The sequence below is a fragment of the Pseudorca crassidens genome, chromosome 1, assembly GCF_039906515.1.
Source record: "Pseudorca crassidens isolate mPseCra1 chromosome 1, mPseCra1.hap1, whole genome shotgun sequence".
Classification (NCBI taxonomy): domain Eukaryota; kingdom Metazoa; phylum Chordata; class Mammalia; order Artiodactyla; family Delphinidae; genus Pseudorca; species Pseudorca crassidens.
Window position 1 is genome coordinate 128,763,675 of NC_090296.1, and position 27,429 is coordinate 128,791,103.

Consider the following 27,429-nt stretch of genomic DNA (forward strand, 5'->3'; position numbering starts at 1 on the left):
TGCCACAACTACTGAAACCTGTGCACATAGAGCCTGTGCTCCACAACAAGAGAAGCCACCGCAATGAGAAGCCCACGCACCACAATGAAAAGTAGTCCCTGCTTGCCACAACTAGAGAAAGCCCGTGTGCAGCAGCAAAGACCCAACGCAGCCAAAAATAAATAAATGTATTTTTTTAAAAAAGGACATTATTAAGATAAAATTATATGGGATATTTCCAGGCATTAATTTAAGCTAATATTCCCGAGTGTTTTATACTTTCCTTATAACCAGAGAACCAAGTCACCTCAAAGTCAGGTATGGAATAACAGCAAGATTCTTCTATTTGCCCTTAATTACAATTATTCACAAGGTATATATGCTTATACCCACACCCATAAGAAATGTTGGTACCCAAGCACTTCATCTCTGCTGGGACGTGTAATGTCTGACACTACCACTCCCTGGGAAGAGTGGCAGCACATCTCTCCCCATCTTGCTGCAATGGTAGAGCAACATGAGGGAACAGGCACCCCTTCAGAGGTCATGGTCCTGGCAGCCTCACATTCCCACTGTCTGGGTCCTAGAAACATTGATTTCTGTGTCTCCTTTTCATATTTAATAATTATAGTACTTAATAACAAAATGATCATTTTTAAACTTTTTTTTAAAAATAATAATAGAGTCACAGGAAGTTGCAAAGAAATGTAGAGGGCTCGTGCACCCTTCAGCCAGCCTCCCCCATGTTAACATCCTGCGTTTCTGCATAACCAGAGTATGATATTGAAACAAGGAAACTGACAAGGGTATAACCTACAGAGTTTATGCAGATTTCACCAGCTTTAAGTGCACTTGTGTATGTATATGTGCACTTCTATGTGATTTTCCATGTGTAACTTCTTATAAACACCACCTCAAGATACAAGACCCCCTCAATGCTACCTCTTTGTAGCCACACCCACCCTCCCCTTCCCTAACCCGACAACCACTAATCTGTTCCATAATTACGTTATATCACAAATGCTACGTAAATGGGATCATGCAGCATGTTTCCTTCTGAAATCAGCTTTTTGCACTCAGTAAAATGTCCTTGAGGCCCATCCAAGTGGTTATGTAACAACAGTTCATTCCATTTTATTGCTGAGTAGCATTCCAAGGTGTGAATGGACCACAGTTTGTTTAACCATTCACCAGTTGAACACCTGGGTTGTTTCCAGCTTTGGGCTATTATGAATAAAGCTGCTGTGTACACTCGTGTACAGATTTCTGTGTGAAAATAAATCCTCATTTCTCTGGGGTAAATGCCCAAGAGTACAGTTGGGTTCATACAGAAATTCTATTTATGGTTTTAAAAGGATTATTTCCCAAAGTGGGTGTATTTTACAATCCCACAAGCAATACTTGAGACATCCAGTTTCTCTGCATCTGTGGCAACATTTGGTGTTATCACCATTTTTGTTCTTGCCATTCTAGTAGATGTACAGTGATATCTCCTGGTGGTTTGAATTTGCATTTCTCTATTATCTAAGGATGCTGAACGTTTTCCATGTGCTTACTGCCACCTGCATATCTTCTCCAGTGAAATGTCTCCTCATTTCTTGCCCATTTTCAAATTAGGTTTTTTTAATGTTCAATTTTTAGAGTTCTTTATATATTCTGAATACAAGCACTTTGTTTGTGATTTGCAAATATTCTCTACCAGTCTTTAATCTGTCTTCTCTTTTTAACAGGGTCTTTCCCACGGCAAATGTTTTTAATTTGATGAGGTCCAATTTATCAACTTCTCCTTTTATAGATGCTTCTTTTGGTATCAAGTCTAAGAACTCTGTGCCTTGTCCTAGGTCCTGAAAAAACATTTTGAAATGTTTTCTTCTAGAAGTTTTGTAGTTTTACATTTAAATCTATGATCTTTTTGGAGTAAATTTTTGTATGAGGTGTAAGGTTTAGGGTATTTTCCTTTCTTTCTTTCTTTTTTTTTTTCTTTTTTGGCCTCTAGATATTCAATTGCTCCTACACAATTTCTTAAAAGGCTATACCTTCCTTCATTGAATTGTTTTTGGTTCTTTGTCAAAAATTAATTGGACATATTTGTGCAGGTTTATTTCTGAGTTCTCTATTCTGTTCCTTTGATATATGTGACTATGCTTTCGCCAATACCACACTACCTGGAATTCTGTAGCTCTACAGCAAGCATTAATATTGGGAAGAGTGATTCTTCCCATTTTATTCCTTTTCGTAACTGTCTTGGCCATTCTATGACCTGTGCTTTTCCACATAAATATCAGAATAAGCCTGCCCATGTCTATGAAAACTTCGCTGAGATTTTGATAGGAATTGTGTTAAACCTAAAGATAATTTTAGGGATAACTGACATCTGCGTTACAATGCTTCCTCCAACCCATGAACATGGTATGTCTCCACATTTACCCTGATCTCTTTTCATTTCTTTCATCAGCACTTTGTAATTTTCCTCATGCAGATATTGTATGAGCTTTATTAAATTTATATCTAAGTATTTTATTTTCTTTGGAGCAATTATAAATGGTATTGTGTTCATGCTTTCAGTTTCCACTTGTCCATGGTCAGTGTATAGAAATGCAATTGATTTGTGTATGTTGATCTTGTATGCCGTAATCTTAATGAGCTCATTTATTAGCTCTAGGATTACTAGTTTTTTTTGTTTCTGTTTGGGTTTGGTTTGGTTTTGGTGGTAGATTCCTTAGTATTTTCTTCATAGGTAATCATGTTTCCTGCAAATTAAGTTTTATTTTTTCTTTCCAACCTGTATGCATTTTGTTTCTTTTTCGTATCTTATTGCAGTGGCGAAAACTTCTAGTACTGTATCAAGTAAGAGTGATGAAGCTAACATTCTTGTCTTTTCTCATTCTTAGGAGGGGAGGCATCAGTCTTTCACCATTAGTATGATGTTAACTCTGGGATTTTTGTACATGCGATAAGGGAGTGGAAGGCACCTCCCCGGGTTGCCTTCCACTGTGGTGTGGGTGGGTGGGCAGACACCCCTGGGCCTGGGTCTCCTTATGCTACTGGGTGGAGAGCAGGGCACCCAGAGCTGTGCCAACACTGCTCCTACAGGAGCATCAGTGCCTGCTGGTGCCCTGTGTGGGATGGGCCTCCCCTAGGTCTCTGTTGAGCTTCCCCTTTGGCCACAGAGACTTTTTTGTTTTTGTCTATACTTGTTGGCAGTTCTGGTTACAGGACTATCCATTCCCAGGCTGGATGTACATGGGAGGTAGAATGGAGACCCAGAGAACTCACCGTGCTATCATACTTCAAGTTCTCAGGTCCCCAGCCAGTCTGCCTTCTTCTCTCAACTTCCAGTGTTCTTTGACTGTTGTCTGTTGAATTATTTCCAGGATTTGGTTGTAGGGGAGGAGTTAGGAAAAGTGAATCTACACCATCTTGTTCTGGAACCAGAAGTCTCTGTTTTTCAATTTTTCTACCATGTTTCAATAAACTGCGAGAAACTAAAACATCAGTTTACTTGTAATTTTGAGATATTTCTATAAGAAATGCATCTTTTTCATATTGTGATAAATAGAATTTACATAATCTATATATATATATGATTAATGTCAGCTGTCTTTAAGGTCTCAGACACAAATGTCATCTCTGATTTTATAAGGTGTCTTTTACAGCTAAAAGTCTGACTCTATTATCAAGTAGTTTTATTTAACTATTAAAATTGCCTTCCTCCACCATCCAGAATTTCAAAACCTAGTGTTCTAAACAGCTACAGGAGGTGCCAACAATTTAAAGTTGGAGTGGAGGTACAAAATAAAATCGTGCAAACTCCTGTCTACCCAGGTCACTCCATATACCTCCCCACTCCCCCACTCCCCCACCCCCGGTGCCAGACAGCAGGTGTGAACCCAAGGAGCAAAGGCTCATCCTCCACCCCTCATCGGCCTGAGGTGTGGCTGGGGCATCTCAAGTTGTTCCTCACTACTCAAACCCACATCAGTGTGTGCAGAGGGTTCCAGGGGGCCACACCTCTGGGGATGTCAAACTTCGAAACAGAAAGCTGGAGACAGAAGGCAACTCTTCCACGTGAGGAGACAGAGATGCGATTAAACGGCAGGGAGTAGAATACCTTCTCTAAGAAACTGACTGAAGTTTGCCTCTGCATAGACTGAATAGCTGATGTTCCCAACTCATTGCCTAGATTTGGTACAGAAAAGACATGCTCCTTTCTGGGGCGGGGGGAGGGGGCGCGTGGCGGGTTGACACTTGCATCCCTTATGACAGCAAATGTGCACGTGCACACAGACACACACGTGTGTGCACCATCAGCTCTTTTAGGCACATATGAATGAAGACAGCTTCTTTCAACATCTTTCCCTAAGCCCTGACCCCGCAGATTTCCATCTACTCAGATTTCACCCCAGCCCTTTGAGGATGTTCAAGAAGAACTCATCCCCCAAATAAAGACAGATGCTGGGTCACCCACACGACACTCCCAGTGTTTGAACTCTCACAGTCAATCACGCCAAGCCCACAGCTCCTGCCACAGACCCCACTAATTCCAGAAGCAATTTCTGGATGCTGTTTCTGGTTGATACCAGAAACTCTAAATTCACAAACACTCAACAGACACTGTCAGAAAGGGCTGGAGTCTCCTTTTCACTTTTCTCCTCTTTCCCATGGCCTTAAAGCATAGTTTTGAAGTATTTGTCTAAAACAACAATATCACCCTCTGCCAAAACTATGACAAAGCCCACCACACTAGGAACTTTTGCTCAAGATAAATCAAGTGGAGATGACACCTTACTTTACTATCACTCCAAATAATATGAAGGAGCCAAAATGTGAGAAACAAATGACACAGGCCACAAAGCACACAGGGATTAAAAAATGCCTTTGTCATACACTTTGATAGCATGTTTATTATTTCTCATTGGTTGTATGTCATAACATTACAATTTGAATGCTTTCAAAAACGGAGAGAATTTGCCATTCAGTGGAAATGACCTTGAGATAACAAATCTTGGAGTTTCTCTGTACATCCCACCTCTGGCCAGCTGGACCCTCTACAAACAGGAGGATTAATAAACTCCAACCTCAAGTTAAATTATGATGCAAATCAAAGGAACTTTTACGGGCCTGAACAAGTGTACTGAAGCTTAAGAAACATTTTTCTACACATCCACTTTCCTAATATATTCGTTTTTATGATGTCCTATTTTTAAAGGGATATTTTAATTTCTCAGGTAATCAAAAGGGAAATAAGTAAAGTTGTTTTCCTTTAAAAACAATTTCTGTGTTCCTGAAAGCTTTCAAAATGTAAGTAGAGTGAGAACTCACTTATTAGTAAAAGAAGGTTGAAAACCAGCCTCTTTCAGAAAGGGCTTCACGATCATGCAGTGAGAGTGATGTCCCCTCACCATGCCCCCCCACACACCACGCACTCTGATTGGTGGGGGGGGGGAAACAGGGGGCCCTCCCTGTCCACACCTTGCCCATCCCACAGGGCTGCAGGCAAGCAATGGGGCGGGCACATTGGCCCTGCTCCCGCAGCAAAGCCACCAGCACTGCAGACCTGCAGATTCACCCTCTGGGGACAGGCCTAGCCCCAACTGTAAAATGAGATGTGGAAAAGGGGTGAGGCTATTCGGGCATGGATGGTGTGACAGCCTCAGGGACACAGAACGATCTCAACCCCTCCCTGTCTTCAGTGACAGATTTTAGGTCCACTGGGCCCTCCCCATCTTCCTCCAATCACCAGTCACCACATGCCTCTGATTTGACCAAAAGGGACACAGCCCAGAACAAGGGCCCCATCAAAAGGGTGGAAGTGACACAGGAGAAAGCCCCAAATGCAGGGAGATGGTGGCACCTCCATCTGATGAGGTGGAACTCACCAAGCAAGACCTTGGCCAGAGATTCTCAGGAGTTGTAAGACACCCTGGGCTCTGACCGTGAGGAATCAAAGCGTGAACAAGGATGGAGACTCTGAACACCAGTAAGGATGACAGAGGTGAGAAAGTTGCCAAAGGCGGCGAAGATCAAGTCACACCTGCAGAACCGCGAAGTCAGCGGGCCCTTTCTCCTGCACGTGTGGGCATCAGAGGTCATCCCAGTGATGCGGCAACAGTGACACCTGGTGCCTCCACCTGCGTGCACTGCAGTGAGCCCACAGCTCTGCCTGGGCGGCCAGTAAACAGGGCTGCCTCTGGACCCAAAGGAATCTCAAGCTCAAAGATAAAGGGCGGGATGATATCCAGGCAACAGGACCATGAGGGAGCACCTGACCCAGGCTAAGTTGACAGCAGTGCCCCCAAGCCCGCAGGTGTGTAGCTGGGGGGACAGGTGTGGTTACGGATACACCAGCCAGACTCCTGGAGACCTGTCTGTTGGCAGCACCACCTGAAGGTAAGGGGCTGAAGCAAGCCACACAAAATCTCCCATGAACTACGGGGTGGGGAAAGACCCCGTAGTTCATGCTGCCTAGATGCACCCTGACTGTGCCATCCTGGATACATAGATACAGCCCCTGGAAACCAGGGCATCCAAATGAAATCCATGCAAAACATCCCCATAAAGGTCAAGCACAAGATACTCAAGCAAATACTTGTACACCCGTGTTCACAGCAGCATTACTCACAACAGCCAAAAGGTGGAAGCAACCCAACAATGTCCATCACCAGCTGAATGAATGAACACAATGGGGTCTACACATACTCCCTGAATATCATTCAGCCTCAAAAAGGAAGGAAGTTCTGACACATGCTACAATACGGATGAACCTTGAGGACATTATGCTAAGTGAAATAAGTCAGATAAAAAAGGACAAATTTGTATGATTTCACTCATGTGAGGTCAAAGAGACAGAGAGTAGACTGGTGGGTGCCCAGGGCTGGAGGAGGCAGGAATGAGTTGTTGTTTAATGGGGATTATTTCAGTTTGGGAAGATGAAAAAATTCTGCAGGTGATGTTGATGGTTGCACAACAATGTGCATGTAATTAATGCCACTGAACTGTACACTTACAAATGGTTAAACTGGTAAATGTTATGTGTATTTTACCACAATAAACTGGTAAATGTTATGTGTGTTTTACCACAAAAAAAAAAAAATAAAAAATACTTTACTTTAAAAGTAAAGCACAGGAAAGAGCACACTGGAGGGCAGGTGGCCGGTGTGCCCATGCAGCGTGGCTCAGGCTGCCCAGTGTGAACTGACAAGCCATCTGTGCCCAGAAAGTGGACATAGCCAGACATCCAGCAACTCACAGGCCACGACCACCAGACGGACTTCATGGCACACAGGGAAGGACCGTCCCTCTGAACAGTGGGCATTAGCGGTGCCTGAGGTTCTTTAAAGTTACTAAGTGGCCCTGGATAAATAAAAGAAATCCAGACAATGAACTGGACTGTGCATCTGAACACACGCAACGCTCTCCAGTGAACGAAGATAAACAGAAGGCCAACTGAGGATGCTCCAGGGCAATGCTCACACAAAAAATCACACCATCACTGAGGTGCAGAAAAACATCACCACTTTTATTTGTAATTGCTACTTACCTTACTTTTAAATTCACTTATATATTCATGCATTGCACTACATGGCTATGATTTATACATAAATAAGTCCATCTTGACACACACACAAGTGCTTGTGACTTAGAAGGGTGTGAGATCAAAAAAGTTTGGAGATTACTGCTCAAATGAACCAGCTACACCAAAAAGAATGTCCATTACAACATTTAAACTTTTCTAAAAAGCATACATGCTCTTGGTCATTAACCCTTGGTAAATTCTGGATCCTGGCATGTGTCAGGATAACTATCTGGTTTCAGACACTTTCTCAAAAGCCTGAAATAATTAAACAGCTGGAGCCTTATCTGCACCCATACACAAGATGAAAATGGCCCTGGATACTCACGTAGGGTAGCACACGGCCAGCACGTGGCTGGTGGCCCTGGGTAGCATCACCTGGGATCCCAGAGCCCAGAGCCATCTGTCCCACTCCCCAGGTGCACCCACTCTGAGCCGAGACCTCCCTCTCTGGGCCACCATTTCCTGAGAGGCTCAATGAAGAATTTATCCGTACCTCCAGGGCTGGCTGTGAACTTCCAACACAAATTCATAAAAACTCTGAAAAGTATACAGTGCTAGAGATATGTATGATGTCTTATCACTAAATATTTCAACTGAAAAAACAAGTAAACACCTCTTTTCCACTCTACCATGTCCTCAAGCCCCATTCAGCAAACATGGAATTCTCAGGTATCATCAGCTGATTTCAAACAGCTACAGATGTTTTCAACTGAAACTAGATAAATCGATAGGAACACACAAAAGGCTATGGTTCAAGAACTTGGTATTTGTTTGTCAGATCCTCCCATCAACAGGGATGTGTTCATTTCCTGTGGCTTCTGTAACAAATCATCACAACTCAGTGGCCTGAAACAACACAAAAGTGTTATCTTACAGTTCTAGAGGTCAGGAGTCTGATATGGGTCTCACGGGGACAAAACCGAAGTCTCAGCAGGGCTGTGCTCCTTCTGGAGGGGGTAGGAGACAGGGTTTCTTTGCCTTTTCCAGCTCCCAGAGGCCACCCACACTCCACAGGTTGGGAACCCTCCCTCCATCTTCACAGCCAACAACAGCCAGTTGAGTCCTTCAAACGTTGCATCTCCCTACCCTCTCCTCCTCTACATTTAAGGACTGGTGATGAGACTAAGGGCTCACCAGAACAATCCAAAATAATCTCCCCATCTCAAGGCCAGCTGATTAGCAACCTTAATTACATCTGTAACCAACCTTAATTCCCCTGTACCATGTAGCCTAACAGAATCACAGATTCTGGGGATTAGGATGTGGGCATCTCTAGGGGGCTGTTATTCTACCAACAGGCGTTCATTGTGTCACGATTCAGGTATCACAAGGATTAGTTCACTCATCAGATCAGAGATGCTGAGGCCCTGTCACAGAATCACAGCAGGGGCAGTGAGGACTGGCTGGTCCCAGAGAGCAGGACAGGACAGAGCATAAGGAGCAGAGGAAGGGCACAGATGCCCAGGATACAGAGGAGGGACTCCTGCTCCAGGTATGAATGGCAGCAGGAGGGAGCAGTTACCAGGCCTTGGAGAAAAGGGCTGGGGATGAGGAGAGGGTGCTGGGGCGGAGGGGCTACAGGTGTGTGCAGTACAGCGGAGAGCAGGTGGCCCGGGACCTTGTGCACAGAGGTCCAGGGCTGCAGCTCAGCATGCAGGGTGCAGATGACATCGGGATTAACCAAGAGGTTCCAAGAGTCAAAGAAAAAGATGTAACATTTATAATCCGAAAAAGACAGCTCTGGTGGCAATGAAGAGGGGAGACCACAGGAGAGGTGCAGAAGAAGCAGGAGTAGCTAAGTTAGGAGGTGAAGTCAGACACACAAGGAAGCTAAAGAAGGCCTGGAGTCTGTCAAAGTAAGTCAGAAGGAGAAAGACAAATACTGTATGCTAACACATACATATGGAATTTAAGGAAAAAAAACTGTCATGAAGAACCTAGGGGTAAGACAGGAATAAAGACACAGACCTACTAGAGAATGGACTTGAGGATATGGGGAGGGGGAAGGGTAAGCTGTGACAAAGTGAGAGAGAGGCATGGACATATATACAGTACCAAACGTAAGGTAGATAGCTAGTGGGAAGCAGCCGCATAGCACAGGGAGATCTGCTTTGTGATCGCCTGGAGGGGTGGGATAGGGAGGGTGGGAGGGAGGGAGGGAGACGCAAGAGGGAAGACATATGGGAACATATGTATATGTATAACTGATTCACTTTGTTATGAAGCAGAAACTAACACACCATTGTAAAGCAATTATACTCCAATAAAGATGTAAAAAAAAAAAAAAAAAAAAGAGGGCCTGGGGTAGTAGCTGTGTGGAGACACATCTTAACCCTAACAGTAGGGTTACTGTTACTCAGGTGTGGGGAAGCCAACAGATCAGGAGACACTGCCAGTGAAAAGATAGTTTGTTTCTCACAGTTCCCAGGAGGAGAGGCCACGTGAGAAGCACCACGGCAGTCAGGAGGCAGAGGAGTGAGGGGAAAACGTGGGCAAGAGACTTCACTGTGGTTTCCGTGGGAAGGACAGGGTGAGGCAGGGTAACCAGGCTCTGGAATAGTATCAGTAGGCTCTGGGACATAGGGGCTGTCCTCAGCTGTCTGCTACCTGGCCCTGAGGGTTTGGGGGCCCTGAGTGTGACAGCCTGATAAAAGGGTGTATAGGGTGTGGGCTCTGGATTGGTTGGTTTGCATATGAAAGGCACACTCACTGGCCAGCTCCCTCTAGGAACTGGCTGGTCCTGGGAGAAGCCATCCATCCACAGGTGGCAAAGCCCTGATGTCAAAGCCTCTGAACACAGACAATTAAAAAACAAGGGCCTGAAGAAGCAGGGACTGACTTAAGATGTCACTGTATGCAGTGATTGGGATCAAAGCCAAGAGTAACAGACAGCAGCCACCCCTCCTCCAGCCCCGCAGCATTGTGAAGGAATTCCCATTAAGTCACAGAAGATCAATGAGACAGAAAAGAGGGTGAAAAGAAAGTAAGGCCAGAAGCAGGGTGGTTACGGCGATCAGTGGGGAGTACCCACAGAACCAGGAAGACGCCCCTGCCATAGGGCAGCCACAGCCCTGGGACTCAGCCCCACACTGATGCTCAGCTGATGTGAAGGAGTCCCGGGCCTGGCGCCCTGGCCTAGCCTCAAGCCTGTTAAAGAGGCAACACAGCAACCAGACCTCAACGTAATGAATCAAACTTTCCACCCCTCTTAAAAGCGATGTTTTTTCTTTCCAAAAACAAAAAAACAAAAAACCACTGTAAGTGGAAAACGTTACAATGCCAGTCTCAATATGCCAGGAACAGTTGCACACATCTGATTTGACTAAAGTCTGTCACGGCAAAATAAATAAAGAAAATAAAAGAATGAGGATGATAACTGCAATATGGAATGTTAGGGCCTAGGCTGCTACCAATTAGTCATGAGAAACAAGACACATCTACTAAACTATCATGCCATTTAACACAAGTACTCTTAGAAAATAAATACATGCTGTGTGTATCCTGAGGCTGTTAAATGAAGAGGGAACAAATCGTTTGCACACATTTAAAGATGGCTTGTTTGTTCAGATACAAAAGCTGAGAGCATCCCAAGAGGACCGCTGCCTCCCAACAACCCACTCTCTTCCTGCCGTGTCTTTTTGCCTCAGATCGCTCTGAGCTTTCCGAGTCAACAGATTTCCTGAGCCACTGGTCCTGAAGATGACCGGGATAGAGAAAATGGATGGATTTTGTAACTGAAATGAAAATGATTTCCAACTTGGCCAAGGGCAAGGGGAGAGGCCCTATCTGTGTGTCCACCCGGGTGCTGGAGAGAACAGCACTAGACTGGGAGGTGGCCACACCCTGAGTAATCCCAGGGCACCCTCCTCCGCCCACTCACCGTCAGGAGAAGACCCTGCATCTGGGCACCACCCGAAGGAGGCTGGTGGGACACGAAGCCAGGGCGGTTCAGGTGGGATCCACCTGCATGCGCCACACCCGTGTCCCCATCTGCAGCTGACCCATGGGGCAGATGCTGCCAAGAGCCCCAAGGTCACATCTGACAAAGGAGAGAACTTGGAACCAAAACTGAACTCTCCTGAACTTGCTTATCTTTAGCTGTCATGGAAGCACACAGAAACACAGGGCGGGACAGAAGAGGAGTGAAAAGCGCCTGGTGACAGCTTGGGCTTCCTCCCATTCAGTTAACCCCTCAGATACTAGAGTCCTTTAGGAGCAGAAATTTCCATCAGAAGAGCACTGATGGGACTTCCCTGGTGGTCCAGTGGGTAAGACTCTGAGCTCCCAATGCAGGGGTCCCGGGTTCGATCCCTGGTCAGGGGAACTGGATCTCACATGCATGCAGCAACTAAGAGTTCACATGCTGCAACTAAGGAGTCCGCATGCTGCAGCTAAGCTCAGTGCAGTCAAAATAAATAAATAAATATTTTTAAAAAGAAAAGAAGAAGAAAAATTAAGGCAGATCTTGAGCTGACGGGACGTTCCTACTCTTCTAAGCTCTGGAATCTCAGAAGGGCCATGAAGTCCTCTTCTGAGGAGCCCTGCACGCAAGTCACTGGAGGAAGCCACCCTGGCTGCTCAAGACTTGTTCTCCTTTTGAAAACCAAGGACCTACTGTAGGTTGTTGTTGCAAATAGGTCAATGAATTTAACTCATTTGATATTTTTAAAACCAAAGAAAAAAAAGGATTTTACCACATCCAATGGATTTATAAAACTCACCACACTGCTTTCTAATTATTAATCTAAACAAACAATGCCTTAATGTCACCATGTCCCTGTAGTGCTTCTCCAGTGAAGTGCATTTCTAAGAAGATACCTGAGCCACCAGGAGCATCCCGAGATTATCAGGGGTCCATGAGATTAGCAACAGGAGTCCACAAGCTACTTTCAATATTTCAAAATGCTTTCAAAAGCAGTCCATTTACCCAGGATAAAACTACACAGGCTAATGACAAAGGTCTTTGTTTTGGCTAAAAGTATATCTACTTCAACTTGTATGTCGGAGGCAATGCATACAAACTGTACTCTGGGAAAAGGCAAAACAAGTAAACATAGAAAGCCAAGCTAAGTGTATTCTAAAAAAGCAAAGATCAAAATAGCTTCTCCATTTTTCCTGTGAATTCTTTCAGTGCATTATATATAGCAAGGTAAGTCTTGTACAAATGAGTACAATGGGCTGCCTTGTTAAAGGAATTCAACAAGAAGCTGGACCACCCACTGTAAAGGGCAGAACCCTAGCAGACACACAGCCCTCTCTCAATCTTCCCAAGTCAAGGAATCCAGAAATGTGGATAAGCTTTGTCTTTAAAATGTCTTCCAAAAGTCCTTTTCAATGAGGGCTTGACTGGTCTTGGGGACAGGGGGGTTCTTAATGGGGTGGGACTAACCAGAACTAGGCAAGAGCATCACATACCATTCAGCACCCTGGTCCAGGAGCACCAAGTCCTAGGAAGGCTGGCAGTCACTGTGATAACTGAATATTTGCAAACACACCTAAAGGCAGTACTGCCCCCACAGATGAGACACCTGACTCCTTCCAGAAAAGATGAAACCTACAGAGTAGCTGATCACCATAATGAATGACCATCAGATGAAGGTCCAGCCAGACCATAGCATGGCAGAACAGAACAGAACAGACATATTGGGCTTCTCAGGCCACTGAAAGCTATCAAAGAATTGTGTCAAAAATAATAAGGCCAGGGCTTCCCTGGTGGCGCAGTGGTTGAGAGTCCACCTGCCGATGCAGAGGACACGGGTTCGTGCCCCGGTCCGGGAAGATCCCACATGCCGTGGAGCCGCTGGGCCCATGAGCCATGGCCGCTAAGCCTGAGCGTCCGGAGCCTGTGCTCCACAACGGGAGAGGCCACAACAGTGAGAGGCCCGTGTACCGCAAAAAATAATAATAATAAGGCCTCTAATCGACTAAAATGGACAAAAAACCTGAATAGACATTTTCCCAAAGAAGATATACAAATAGCCAACAGGTACACAAAAAGGTGCTCAACATCACTAACCATCAGGGAGACACAAATCAAAACCACTATGAGATTATCACCTCACACCTGTTAGAATGGCTACTATCAAAAAAAGAGAGAGAGAGAGTGATAACAAATGTTGGTGAGGATGTGGAGAAAAAGGAACCTTTATACACTGTTAGCTGGAATGTAAATTGGTGCAGCCACTGTGGAAAACAGTATGTAAAAAAAATTTTTTTTAATTAAGAATTTAAAAAATTAAAAGTTTTTAATTCCTCAAAAAATTAAAAATAGAACTACCATTTGATCCAACAATTCCACTTTTGGGAATATCTCAAAAGGAAATGAAAACACTATATCAAAGAGACATCTGCACCCCTATATTCACAGCAGCATTATTTACAATAGCCAAGATAATGGAAACAACCTAAGTGTCCACTGACCAATGAATGGCTAAACAAGTGGTACATATACCCCATGGAATACTACTCAGCCATAAAAAAATGAAATCCTGCCATTTGCAACAACATGAATGTATGTTGAGGTTATTATGCTAAGTGAAAGAAGTCAGAGAAAAACAAATACTATATGATCTCACTTACATGTGGAATCTGAAAAAAAAAAAAAATCTCACAGTAAAAGAGATCAGGCTTGTGGTTACCAGAGGTGGGGGTGGGAGAAACGGATGAAGGTGGTCAAAAGGTGAAAGCTTCCAGTTATACGTAAGTACTGGGGATATAGTGTTAACATGACGACAATAGTTAACACTGCTGTAAGGTATATTTGAAAGTTGCTAAGAGAGTAAATTCTAAAAGTTCTTAACACAAGGAAAAAATATTTTTTTCTTTTGCTTTTTTTTTGCATCTATATGAGATGATGGATACTAACTAAACTTAATGTGGTAATCATTTCACAATATATGTAAATCAAGTTATGCTGTACACCTTAAACTTACACAGTGCTATTTATTTATTTATTTGGGCTGCACATGGGTTTCTCTAGTTGCGGTGAGCGGGGACTACTCTTCATTGCAGTGTGCAGCTTCTCATTGCGGTGGCTTCTCTTGTTGCAGAGCATGGGCTCTAGGCGCATGGGCTTCAATAGTTGCAGCATGTGGGCTCAGTAGTTATGGCTCACGGGCTCTAGAGCACAGGCTCAGTAGTTGTGGCGCAGAGGCTCAGTTGCTCCACGGCATGTGGGATCTTCCCGGACCAAGGATCGAAGCCGTGTCCCCAGCACTGGCAGGCAGATTCTTAACCACTGCGCCACCAGGGAAGTCCCACAGTGCTGTATTTTAATTATATCTCAATAAAATGAAAAAAATAACAAATCATCTTTGGTTGGAGAAGTACAGTAGAAAATGTCTAAGACTGAGCTTGTGATATGGACCGAAAGAAATGATGGGCAGTTCTGTCAAAAGGACTCAACCTGACCAAAGAACATCAATTATAATAACTACAACTAACTAAAACCAATGAATTATATTTAAATCTATGAATTCCACAGTAAATAAACCTATAAAAGCCATAATAATAATTTTTTAAAAGCTAAATACCATTAGGAGAAGTGGTTGATTCCAGAACCAGGGAAAGGAAAACAGAAGATAAGCCTGGAGCATCTTACAGAGCCAGAAAATAAGCACAGTTCAAGAAAGGCTGGGGGTGCTATACACCTGAAACTAACACAACAATGTAAATCAACTATCCTCCAATAAAATGAAATTTTTTAAAAAAATTTAAAAAAAGGAAAGCTGGGGGCACATCAAAGGGACACTGATCCAGCCTGAGAGAACTCCCAATCACCAAAGCTGGAACAATGTGAGCAACCAGATAAATTACAGTAGTATTTGACTATAACCCCTGGAATAAATATGCAATAATCTGCACTGATATAAATAATTGAGTAAATAAATCAACAAGGAAGGAAAAACTGGCTCTTCCAAGAATTCTAGCTCATAAACGCAGAAGTGAGGGATAAAGAAGATCACCATTAGAACACTCCTGCAATAATTACTGCAGACAAGACCTGTCAATGGATGCTAATGTTGGAGGGCAAAATTTAAGGAGAAATAAGATACCTACAGTCTCAAAGTATCGACTCCAAGATGCTTTTTACCAAAGGAAAAATCATAAGTTTATAGTGCAGAAACCTAGCAGACACCATCCTAACCACGTGATCAAAGATAGCCTCATCAGTAGTAATATACATTGGCATTGTATACCCCCTGATATCATGCAGAGAAAGGCATCACTTCAGTAGGATTCCCACCAAAAACCAAAAATCTCAATTTAATGAGGAACAACAGACCAACACTAACTGAGGGAAAAATTTCACAAAGTAACTGATCAGGAGGTGGGACTGCCAGAATGGTGAAGCGAGGAACTCTGTAAATTTGATCCTGCATAAAAACTCTACACTGGCAAAAATTTCCAAGTCAACTTTTTCAGAGTGCTGTATTAACAAAGGCTTGCCATAGTCTGAGGAGAGTCTATTTAAAAAAACAAAAACAAAAAAACCTGATAAACCTCAGTAAGAACAGTAGGATTGGTGGTGTTTTAACTTGACTTACTCCCATTCCCCTCTCCCTAGCTCCACAGTACCTGTGAAAACCAGCTGACTAGATGCCACCAGAAGAGGTAGACTGAGTTTGGAGTTCCTCAAAAAGTCCCAACCCCAGAACAGTGTCGTTATGGGAGCTGATCTGGACCTCGCTCTGTGGGAAAAGCCCTATAAAATAGAACAGGCATTGAAAACAATCAGCAGCAATTGTTCAACATCACAGCTGCCTGGGGCTGCTATACCAGTTGGGGAAAACAAGACAAGTGTATTTTTGGGTAACTGTTTTCTTCTCCTATCCATATTTAAAAGACAATTCTGGGGACTTCCCCACGGAGCAGTGGTTAAGACTCCATGCTCCCAATGCAGGGGGCCCGGGTTGGATCCCTGGTCAGGGAACTAGATCCCACATGCCTGCCACAACTAAGGAGCCTGTGTGCCACAACTAAGGAGCCCACCTGCCGCAACTAAGATCTGGTGCAACCAAATAAATAAATATTAAAAAAAAGACAATTCTGTAACTATAAAAAGAAGAGCAAACTAACCCAACTCAAACAGAAGGAAGGAAATAATAAAGATTAGAGCAAAATTAATGAAGTAGAAAATAGAAAAACAATAGAGAAAAAAACAATACAAAAAAAGTTGGTTCTTTGAAAAGATCAACAAAATTGGAAAACCTTTAGCTAGAATGACCAAGTAAAAAAGAGAGAAAGCGTATATCATTAAAATTAGTAATAAAAGAGGATACATCACCACCAACCTTACAGAAATGTAAAGGATTATAAGGGAATATTATGAACAACTCTACGCCAACAAACAAGGTAACTTAGATGAAATGGACAATTTCCTAGAAAGATACAAATCTACCACAGCTGACTCAAAAAGAAATAGAAAATCTTAATGGAAACCTACAAGTAAAGAGATTGAACTAGTAATTTTTAAACTCCCCACAAAGAAAAGCCCAACCCCACACTGAAGATATCTTCAATTGTGAATTCTTTCAAACATCTAGTTTAGAATACATACCAATTCTTCACAAACTCTTCCAAGAAAAATAGTAGGAATACTCCCCATCTCATTCTACGAGGCCAGTATAGTATTTTCCTTACAGCAAAACCAAACACACACACACACACACACACACACACACCAATATCCCATATGAATACAGATACAAAAATCTTCAACAAATTCTAGTAAATTGAATCCAGCAAATTATAAAAAGGATTATATACCATGACAAATCTTGGGATTTATCTCAAGAAGGCAAGATTGGTTTAACATGAAAAATCAGGACTTCCTTGGTGGCACAGTGGTTAAGAATCCGCCTGCCAATGCAGGGGACACGGGTTCGAGCCCTGGTCCAGGAAGATCCCACATGCCACGGAGCAACTAAGCCTGTGTGCCACAACTACTGAGCCTGTGCTCTGGAGCCTGCAAGCTACAACTACTGAGCCCACACGCCACAACTACTGAAGTCTGTGTACCTAAAGCCCATGCTCCACAACAAGAGAAGCCTCTGCAATGAGAAGCCCATGCACCGCCATGAAGAGTAGCCCCTGCTCACCACAACTAGAGAAAGCCCGCATGCATCAACGAAGACCCAACACAACCCAAAATAAAAAATAAATAAATAAATTTATTTTTTAAAAAAAGAAAAATCAATGTAACACATTATATTAATTTAATAAAGGACAAAAGCCACATGATCATGTCAATAGATGAAGAAAAAGCATTTAACAAAATCCAATACTCTTTCTGGATTTTAAAAAAAACTCGGACTTCCATGGTGGTGCAGTGGTTAAAAATCTGCCTGCCAATGCAGGGGACACAGGTTCAAGCCCTGGTCCAGGAAGATCCCACATGCTGCGGAACAGCTAAGCTCGTGCGCCACAACTACTGAGCCTGCGCTCTAGAGCCCGCAAGCCACAACTACTGAGTCCATGTGCCACAACTACTGAAGCCCGCGCACTCTAGGGCCCGTGCTCCGCAACAAAGAGAAACCACTGCAATGAGAAGCCCGTGCACTGCAATAAAGCATAGCCCCTGCTCGCCACAACTAGAGAAAGCCTGCGCGCAGCAGCGAAGACCCAACACAGCCAAAAATAAGTAAATAAACATATAAATAAATTTATTTAAAAAAAACCTCAACAAAATCAACAAAGAATAGAAAGGAACTTTCTCTGATAATGGCATCCATAAGAGAGCCACAGCTAGCATCACACTTAATGGTCAAAGACTGAATGTTTTCACCCTTAGATCAGGAGCAAGACATGATCATATATAGAAAATCCTAAGGAATCCACAAAACAAGTATTAGGTCTAATAAATGAGTTAGCAAGGGGGCAGGATACAGGATCAATACCCGAAGGACTGACCAATACTTGTTACTGCATTAATGGAAAAACCATTTCAATCTGAATAAAACTGTAGTTTAATTTAATAGGTTTGTGCTGTGCTAATGTTAATTTCTTAGTTTTGACAACTGTAGTACAGCTAAGTAAAATGTTAAAATTAGAGGAAGGTTGGTTAGGGGTATACTATTTTTGCAACTTTTCTATAAAGTCTAAAATTATTTCAAAATAAAAAGTTTAAACATTTTAGAAAACCAATTAGTTCCAATTGGAAGATGCTTGTGATCCAAATCAAGCATTTCTCTCTTTCCTATATGAGTTGTACCACTGGGAAACCAGGCAGTAGATGAGGGGAAGAATTTTTTTATGAAAGTATTCCCAATAATAAATGAAAGAATTAGACCACCATCATTTCACAACCACTAGCAAATAAATGGATGCAGGCAATGATCATCATGGCTGCTAACATCATAAAAAGATGGACCAAGGAGCTTATGTTCCTCACGATGGAAGTGCACCACCTACGCTTGTGGTTTTGATCAAAAAAAAAAAAAAATCCAACCTGAACCTGATGAAACTCTGATAAAGCATCGAGACTCACCTACCACTTCACAGGAATTACAGTAGAAAGAAATATGTTACATGATCCACAGGAAAGGAATCAGCAATATTCAAGCTATGCAAAACCCTCCAGGACAAATAACTCAGTTTCTTCAAACATATTTTGCAAGGGGAAAAATAAATAAAACAAATTGCAAGGGGTAAAAAGAAAGAGAGAGAAAGAGGGAGAAAGGGAATTTTAGAGGAGGAAATCAAGAGTATGGGAGCTCTAAAAGACAGATCAGCCAACTGCAATGAGGCAACCTTATCTGGATCTGATTCAAACACACAAATTGAAAAAAAAAATATGGCATGTATGAGACAAGTGGAAATTTGAACATTGATTGGGTATTTAATAATATTAAGGAATTAATATTAATTCTTTATAATAATGGTATTGTAGTTTAGGTTTTTAAAAAGTTGTTGATTTTCTAAAGATAAATGCTGAAACATTACAGAAGAAATGTCCTGATGTCTGGGGTGTGCTTCCAAATAAAAAGTGGGGGAGGGAGTGAGGGCAATATGGATAAACAATGTTGCCATGAGGTGTTAACTGTTAAACTAGGTGATGGAGACACAGAGGTTCCCTATCTGTGCACTGCTCTTTATCTGTGTAAATAGAATGCAACTGGAAATCAATAACGAGATTTGGGGAAGTCAGCAATATATGGAAATTAAAACATTCCTAAATAAAATGGGTCAAAGAAGAAATCACCAGGGAAATTAGAAAATACTCTGAGATAAATAAAATTTTGAAGGTTTTGTTTTTTGGTTTTTTTTTAAATGAAGCATACTGCTCTAGGAGGTGGAGACGACAAGTACAAGCAAACTACAAACATAGAGTTGGAGCAGGATGACTCTGGATTCAAGCCATGGCACTGTCATCTCCTAATAGGGAACCCTAAGGCAGCTATCAAGCCCTGAAGCTCAGTTTCCTCATCTGTGAAATGGGGATATGAAAATAGGACCATCAGGATGTTAAGATGGAACTGTGCACTAAAACACTTGGCTCATATTAACAAGTATAAGAAGAACCTTCCCATGAACAAGACTATCTCCTGAAGGCAAGCAAGTTTTTAGGGAAAGATAGGTTCTTTTTCTATAACTGGACCCTATTTATGACTCATGAAAGGTATCAAAAGAAAAATTATTTCCAAAAACCATGTGAATGGCAATGTCCAAATATTATTCCTCAAGTATCCCCCAACCTAGCACACTAGAGGGATGTCCCTGCTTAAAGAACACTTGCATTGTCCTGATATGTCCCTGTCCCCTGGGTCTTGCGCTGGTACCTCTGCTTCTTCAAATCTTTTATTACTCCAAATAAGACAAAGATGCTGTGCTTCCCAGGGGCAAAATGTTTCTGCTGGTGGTGAGGAAGAGACTGGGCTCTCCAGGAAAGGGAGGAAAAGAGGACCAAGACAAGATAAATGGACAGAAACAAAAGGAGAACTTTGTCAGGTCCCATTTCAGGCTCTTCTGAAAAAACAAATCATGAAGCCCGGGTAAGCAAATTGGACAGATAACCCTGATGAGCTGGGGGAATAAAGCAAGAATCAAAGGAAAGGGAAGAGACAAAAATCAGAATAATTCCAAGATAAGCATTAGAGCACGCCCTGACTACCTGTTTTCCCAAAAGATGATGGAAAGACACCAAGAAGCCATACTCATATCCAAGAACAGAGCCCCCAAAGCCCAAAAGATTCAGGGAAAAGTCACCTTGGGTTAATTCATGCAGAAACGCTGCTGTTTCCATCATCCTAGAGTCAGACACTGAAAGGTGCCTGTGTTTGAGTTATCTCAAAGCGTATGGAAGCTAAAGGGAAAACATTACACAAGAACCCAGGCAGGGTTTGGGCAGAGGGCGGGCAGCCCATAGCACAAGGGTGCCAAACTCTCCCAGGGCCACAGGATCAGGGCCAGGAGGGGCACGTGGACCTGGGGCCAGTACCCCACTTGACTAGTTAGGAAATGGAGTGCAAGTGAGGCAGGGGGGCTTGTGCAGAGTCTCGGCGAGGCAGGACCCCCACCTCAGGCTGAGCCACTCTGAGGCTCATTCCATTTCTGGCAGCAGGGGCGAGGTTTCTGGTTTTAACGTGTTACCCCCCCACCCTGTGGTTGAAGAGGTAGACGAGTGCTTGGACCCCTGCTTCCGCCCTTCACCTCTCTTGGGCAAACCCCTTCCAGGAATGTTTCTTCTTAAATTTCCCCCCAGCTCCTCCTCTGATAACCATGCTCTGCTTTCCCACCACCAGAACCGCCACTCTCTGGGCTGGCTCTGCACTCCTGTCCCCTCTCCTCTGTCAGTCCCACCTGCCTTGGGACCTGTGGTCATTCGCTGCCCCCTTCATCCCAGCCTCTGGTGGCACCGGTCCTGTCCCAGCTGGACGCTCGCTTGGTACTGGAGGTGGTGCCTGCCAGCTAAAGTGAACTCCAAGCCCCCCAGCAACAGGAACCTGAGGTCACATTGGGAGGGAAGGGGGACAGAACTCAGTCACCCCCTTTCTTTCCACCTGTGCCCAGAAGGAGGTGGCTTCTCCAGCCAACTGTCACCAACACCAGGGAGGTCTACGTGACCAGAAAAGGCTTCCATGCCTCCCCCATCGCACTAGCGCACAGCCGAGTGATGCTCAGACTGACCTTCCCCCAGGATGGGGGCCACAGGCAGGACCTGAACCCCCAGGATCACCCACTGCGCTCCTATCCTGCTGGCTCAGGAGGGTTTTCCTAAACACAGCCTGAAATCCAGGAGATGATACCGTGGGCTCAGGCCGTGGAAATAGGACCTCCGCTCAGGTTTGTTCGTGCAAACCAAGCCATGATGTGGACACCAGCCTCCCACCTCCAGAGGCTCAGCAGCCCAGGGGTGGGGGGAGGGGAACCTGGGAACCTGCACTTCCAGCAAGCCTGATGGGGGATTCTCACAGAGAGGGGACCCAAGGACTCCGTTATGGGGACACACCACATAAATAACGGTACAAATCATTGATGCACTGCACGCTCCAGTCAGAACACAGAGAAGCAACCCTCCAGAGACACTGTCAACAGGTCAGGCTTCCACAACTAAAGTCTGCTCTCACTCTGCATTTACATTCACTTGACTGAAGCCCCATTTCACAGCCACCAGAGCAATGACACGACACAGGACAGACCCTGACTGTGCACCACTGTGGGGCCACTGCCTCTGTAGTCACCAAAGGCCTTGAACGAACTCTGGCCTGACATAAAATGTCATTTCCCAGGCTTCTCTGGCCAGCCTCAGTGCCAGCTCTCTGAGATCCTGACTTCAAGGCCGTACACGTCCCTGCGCACAGGTTAAGACCTGGTTGCAGTCTCAGGGGGCCCTGACTGTCACGTGCGCCACGCTCCCTGGTCCTCGGACTCGTGCCCTCTGCAGGGAGTCTCCTGAGCTGCCTCTCTGGGCTAGCAGCCCCACCCAAGGACCCCCACAGACATGCCCCACGGTGCAATCGGTCCCCACGGTAAGCTCCAGGTGAGACCCAGACTCTCCCTTCTCCAGAGCCTGGCCTGGGTCTGGCTCAGTGAGGAAGAGCTCAGGGTATTGGTTTGAGCTGATGGGCAACAGCAGCAAGGCAGCCACATGCAGCGTGGAATGCAATCGGAGGACGGGGAGGGCTCGGACATCCACAGGACTCAAAACCTAGGCCGGAAAACACCCATCCCAGACTTTCTGGGCCCAGAGAAGTTTGACCTGGCTTCTGAAAAGGGATGGCTCTCCTCCAGACAGGCCTCCTCTCCACACACAGCTGCCACCATCTCACACCCACGGAGCCTCCTTAGGAAGAAGGCCAATTCTCTCCCCAGGAAAGCATTCAAGGAATTTGACTTGGGAACTGGGAGGTTCTGGGGAACTCCTCCTGAAAGCACCATTATCCCTGAGGCCTCGCCCCCGAGGACTGTACCCAGCTTTTGAGAACCCAGGTCAGGTCAGGGTAGAAGGGGAAGCGAACGGAGATGGGTGGGTCCACGAGGAAGATGAAGGTTTCAGAATCCCATGAAGCATTCCGAGGTCATGGAGTCCAGAGATTGCTTTGGGGTTCCAGTCTGAGTTTTCTCATGGGCATGTTGTGGGTGACGGTTGTTTTAAGGGTTAATTGACTTCACGGGTGGAAAGCACTTTGTTAGCTGAAAATAAACTGTTTCTTGAGGCCTAAGTATTCCTAAAAAGGAGGCTACAGGAGCTACCAGCTGAGTAATAACAGGAAGTGATACATGTGTAAAGACTAAAACCTGGAGCCCCACCGGGGTCATGGTGAGCAGAACAGATTGGAGTGCTGAAACGGGGGACCCTGAGGACATCTGCGTAAGGGTGCCCCCTCCCTTCTTGGCTTCAGGAGCCTGGGGAACAGAAGCCAGGAAACCCCACAGCCCTTTCTATCGATGTCATGCTTGCTGACTGGACAATGGGTACCCCTTGACAGCAAGCAGGCAGCATTACTCAAAAGTGGGTCATGATATAAGCATCACCTCTGTGCTAATTAAATACACAGATTCCTGGGCCCAATCCCAGATGAGCCTGGGATTCAAGTTGTTAAACTGTTATTTTTAATAAGCTCCTCAGGCTGATTCTTACATAAATTTAAGAAGCACAAGCACCAGAATATCGTAAAAGCTGTGAAGTCGGGAAGACCTGGGTCAAATTCTAATACTACTACATAGCAGCTGTGTGGCTTTGGCCAAGTTACTTAACCTCTCTGAACTTCTGTTTATTCATTTGTAAAATAAGTATAAGGCACAATCAGTGCTGCTGGGAGGGTTAGAGATACTCAAACGCATTCATGGTCTTCGTCTAAACTATCCTAAGAGGCAGGAATAACCATGGCCCACTGAGAGTACAAGGGGCTTCCTGGAGTCCGCTCACATGTAATGGTGGCTGAACAAGGCTAATGTCCTTCACCTCAGAGGCCCATATCAGCCCCTACACCGAGACGCAAGCAAAGACAACAGGAGGGAAAGATGGGCTGAGCTCTGGATGGAGGCCAAGACCATCTGCCTTCCTGAGCGATGCGGCCTTAAGGTGGACTCCACTACTAGACACAGCTCCAAGATGGGTATGCAGCCAAGTGCCTCTCTTGGGGTGGGGAGTGTAAAGAGAGAAGAGACAGAAGCATCCCAGACAGGTCCCGCCTGAGGATCCAAAACTTTAGGGAGGTACAGGAGGAGCCCAGAAGAAGTACATTCCTTGGTACTAACTGTGGACGGGGCTTGAAAAACCCCTCAAAGCCTCAGTCTTTCCATCTGGAAACTGAGGTTAATTTTTTAAAAACTAAACAGTCAACTATGGGATGGCACCCAGCTGGGTGGCCTGCTCACAGCTCATGTCAATGGATGGACGCCGCTGTTACTACCCCTGCCCTTTTAACTGGCGTGTCGGCACTTGGCGGCAGTTTCACTCTGTTGCCCCAAGACGAAATGTTATCTAAGACCGAGCTTTACATTCATTCCTGTGTAGGTTGTTAAAGTCGTTCAACATCCTGGCGCTTGGAGCCTGGCTGAAGATAGAGGCTGGGACTTCAGGCTGGGGCGCCCGGGAATAGGTTTCCCTCCTTTTTACTTATAAGGCAGGAGCGGCTGGGAATGAGGACGCCCAGCTGCCTCTGGATTCCAGCCCTGGGATCCCTAGGCTCAGAAGCGGCGTCCGAGTGACAATCAAGGATAGGGTACCCCCGCGCCCCTACATCTATGGTTTCTTGCTCTCCGCGACCAGAGTCGCAGAGTCCCGGCTCGGCCCCCGGCCCCTCGAGGCCCGGCCCTCCGCCCAGAGTTGAGTCGCTCTCTCCGGGGCTCCCCACCCCGTGCCACTCACGCCGCGCCCAACGCCAAGTTTCCGGGAGCGCCCCGGCCCTGCGCGGACCCAGCGCCGCCCCGCCCACTCCGCTCACCTGCTGAAGACGAGGCAGCCCAGGTGGTTGATCTCTTGGTCGGAGCGGTGACGGCTGTAGTCCTCCCACAGGTCCTTGAAGGCCGTGACCGCCAGGATGAAGAGCACGGGCGCCAGTGCCAGGCCGGGCTGAAAGGCGTTCACCGCCGGCACGAAGTTGAGCAGCGCGATGAAGACGAAGTACACGTTGGCCAGGCGATGGAACTGCTCGAACAGGTTCTTGGGCAGGAAGGACAGCAGAGTGTACTTGGTGGTCTTGAGCCGGTTGTCGGCCAGGTGCTGGGCGCCCCCGCACCGCCGCCGCCGCCGCGCGCCCTTGGCCGCGCTCGCCAAAGGGTCTTCGGCGCCCGGGGGCGGCAGCAGATTGGAGCGCACCGTGCGCGTCCTGACCTCCCGGCGCCGCCGCCGTCGCCGCCGCCGCCGCCGTCCCGGGGTCCCGGGCTCCTCAGCCGCCGCCAGCTCCCACTCCATGGCCGCGTATCGCCGCGCCCGGCTCCTCCGCCGCTCGCGCCCGCCCGCGCCAGCCTCCTAGGTGATCATCGCCGGCGGCCCGGCGCGGCGGCGCGGGTTCCCCGCCTGCGGGACGCACAGAGACGCGGTTAGCTGCCGCCCCGCCCAGCCCAGCCCAGCCCAGCCAGCCAGCCAGCCCGCCCGCCGTCGGGGCCGGGCGCCGCACAGAGACCCCTTGTCCTCGCACCCTCCCGGCCCTTTCCGCCCTGGCGGCTCCCGGCCCCGCCCCGCGCCGCGCCCAGAGTGGGACACCGCGGAGAGCGGGAAACAAAAAGCCGAGCTGGAAACTTTAGAGCAGCTTAGTTTCGTTTCCCAGAAGCATCAGTTCGGTCCACCACCGGAGGAGAGAGGAGGCGGCAGAGTGTGGGAGAAAAGGACCGCAGCCCCCCTAGGCTGGCGGGCTCTTCCCGAGTCCGTGCAGGAGGCTGGGAGCCTCCTGGAGTAAACTAGAATCAAAGTTCAAATGAATCAGGGCATACCAAACCAATGCTACGATTTTTATGTCTTATTTACCAAGGACATCTGCTCCTGGGACCCCAAGAGGATTCTTCATTGTCTCTACACTCTTCCTTACCCTGCCCTTTCAGATTCACTTCTTGGGTGAACTAGACTTTGAACTTTTATGATCATCACTGCCTTTCCTTACTTCCCTAAATAGGATTCTTTTTTCTTTTTTTCCCCTTAATTGAAGGGAGGAATATTTCGCTAAGCAAAGGCAGGCTTTGGTTTGCTTTATTTCTATCTCTTTTCCTCTCTGGTAAACCCTGAGGGCCAAAATATACCTTGTATGCTCTGGTTCTGAAGTGGCCTCTATGACCCAGACTGTGACGGGGCATTGAAGATGGTTGTTGGAAGGGGAAGGGGGGGCCCAGAAGGGTGTGGCAGACGTGTCTGTTGGTGCAAAGGGCTCCCCTCAGTATTCATAGGGAATCAGAGAGAGCAGTGTGTGAAGGGTGGGCAGAGGCTGGGCATGGCAGAAGGTATGGGGAGTCCCAAGTGGAGACAGTAAGACTCGCCCCCAGATGTACTACAGCCAGCGGTGACAGTTTGGCCACTTTAGAAGTACAGTTGCGAGAAGCAGGGATTTCTTGCCCAGGAGACCATGGCTAGGAATTTGGGTGAGAGGAGTACTTTTGGGTGCTGCCTATCTGGATTTGGGGAGCTGTTGGCCTCCTCCTCCTCCTTCAGGCCAGCCCCTCATTTCTCTTACTGCATTGGGACACCATCATCTCCCAAGGGACCACCTCAGCAGCCTCTGCTGGCCTGAGTTCCTCCCTCGTGTGCCCGCTGACAAGTCACTTCCCTGGCTTTGCTCAAATTGTTAGACCTGCGCGGTCTCCTAGGAGTTTCGACTCGCCCAGGAAACAACAAGAGTCGGAAGTCGATGCAAAACGCAAGAGGTTTATTGAAGGCCGGTGCACCGGGGTTCCTTGGTCCTCATGCAGGAGGTCGAAGAAGAAAAACCCTTTCGGGCGCGAATATGTCAGTTTTATAGGTTCCCACTTCCCCGTATGCAAATTATAGATTTGGTTGTGTTCTCCTGCTGATTGGTCCCGGCTTAGGCTCGGACCAGAGAGGGAACTTGTCCCCAGCTGCCTGATTGGTCTTTGACAGACACCTTTTTTACATTTTGTTATCTCCCTCCTTCTCCCCAGCTGCCTGATTGGTCTTTGACAGACACCTTTTTTACATTTTGTTATCTCCCTCCTTCTCCCCAGCTGCCTGATTGGTCTTTGACAGACACCTTTTTTACATTTTGTTATCTCCCTCCTTCTCGGAAGGGGGCCGGACATCCTGGAAATTCACCCATTGTCTAAGAAGCCCCTATTGTCTGGAGAGTTCTTAATCATTAGCTGGAACAATGTCCCTCGAGTCCCACAAAATCACTTACCTCTTCCCCATGACGCTCTATCAGGATGGTCCTCACCTCCCGTACCCTGGCTTACACCCCATCCAGCCAGGACAGGGGCTCCAT

General features: G+C 46.0%; 1 protein-coding gene across 1 annotated transcript in view; it reads right to left on the reverse strand.

The window, feature by feature from the left end:
• The window catches only part of ATP10A (ATPase phospholipid transporting 10A (putative)), a 174,953-nt gene extending 149,377 nt beyond the window's left edge, over positions 1 to 25,576 (reverse strand). The window contains 1 exon segment of the mRNA XM_067755780.1: positions 24,946 to 25,576. Coding sequence (XP_067611881.1) covers positions 24,946 to 25,415 — 470 coding nt within the window. The 5' untranslated portion in view covers positions 25,416 to 25,576.
• Between the last annotated feature and the right edge of the window lie 1,853 nt (positions 25,577 to 27,429).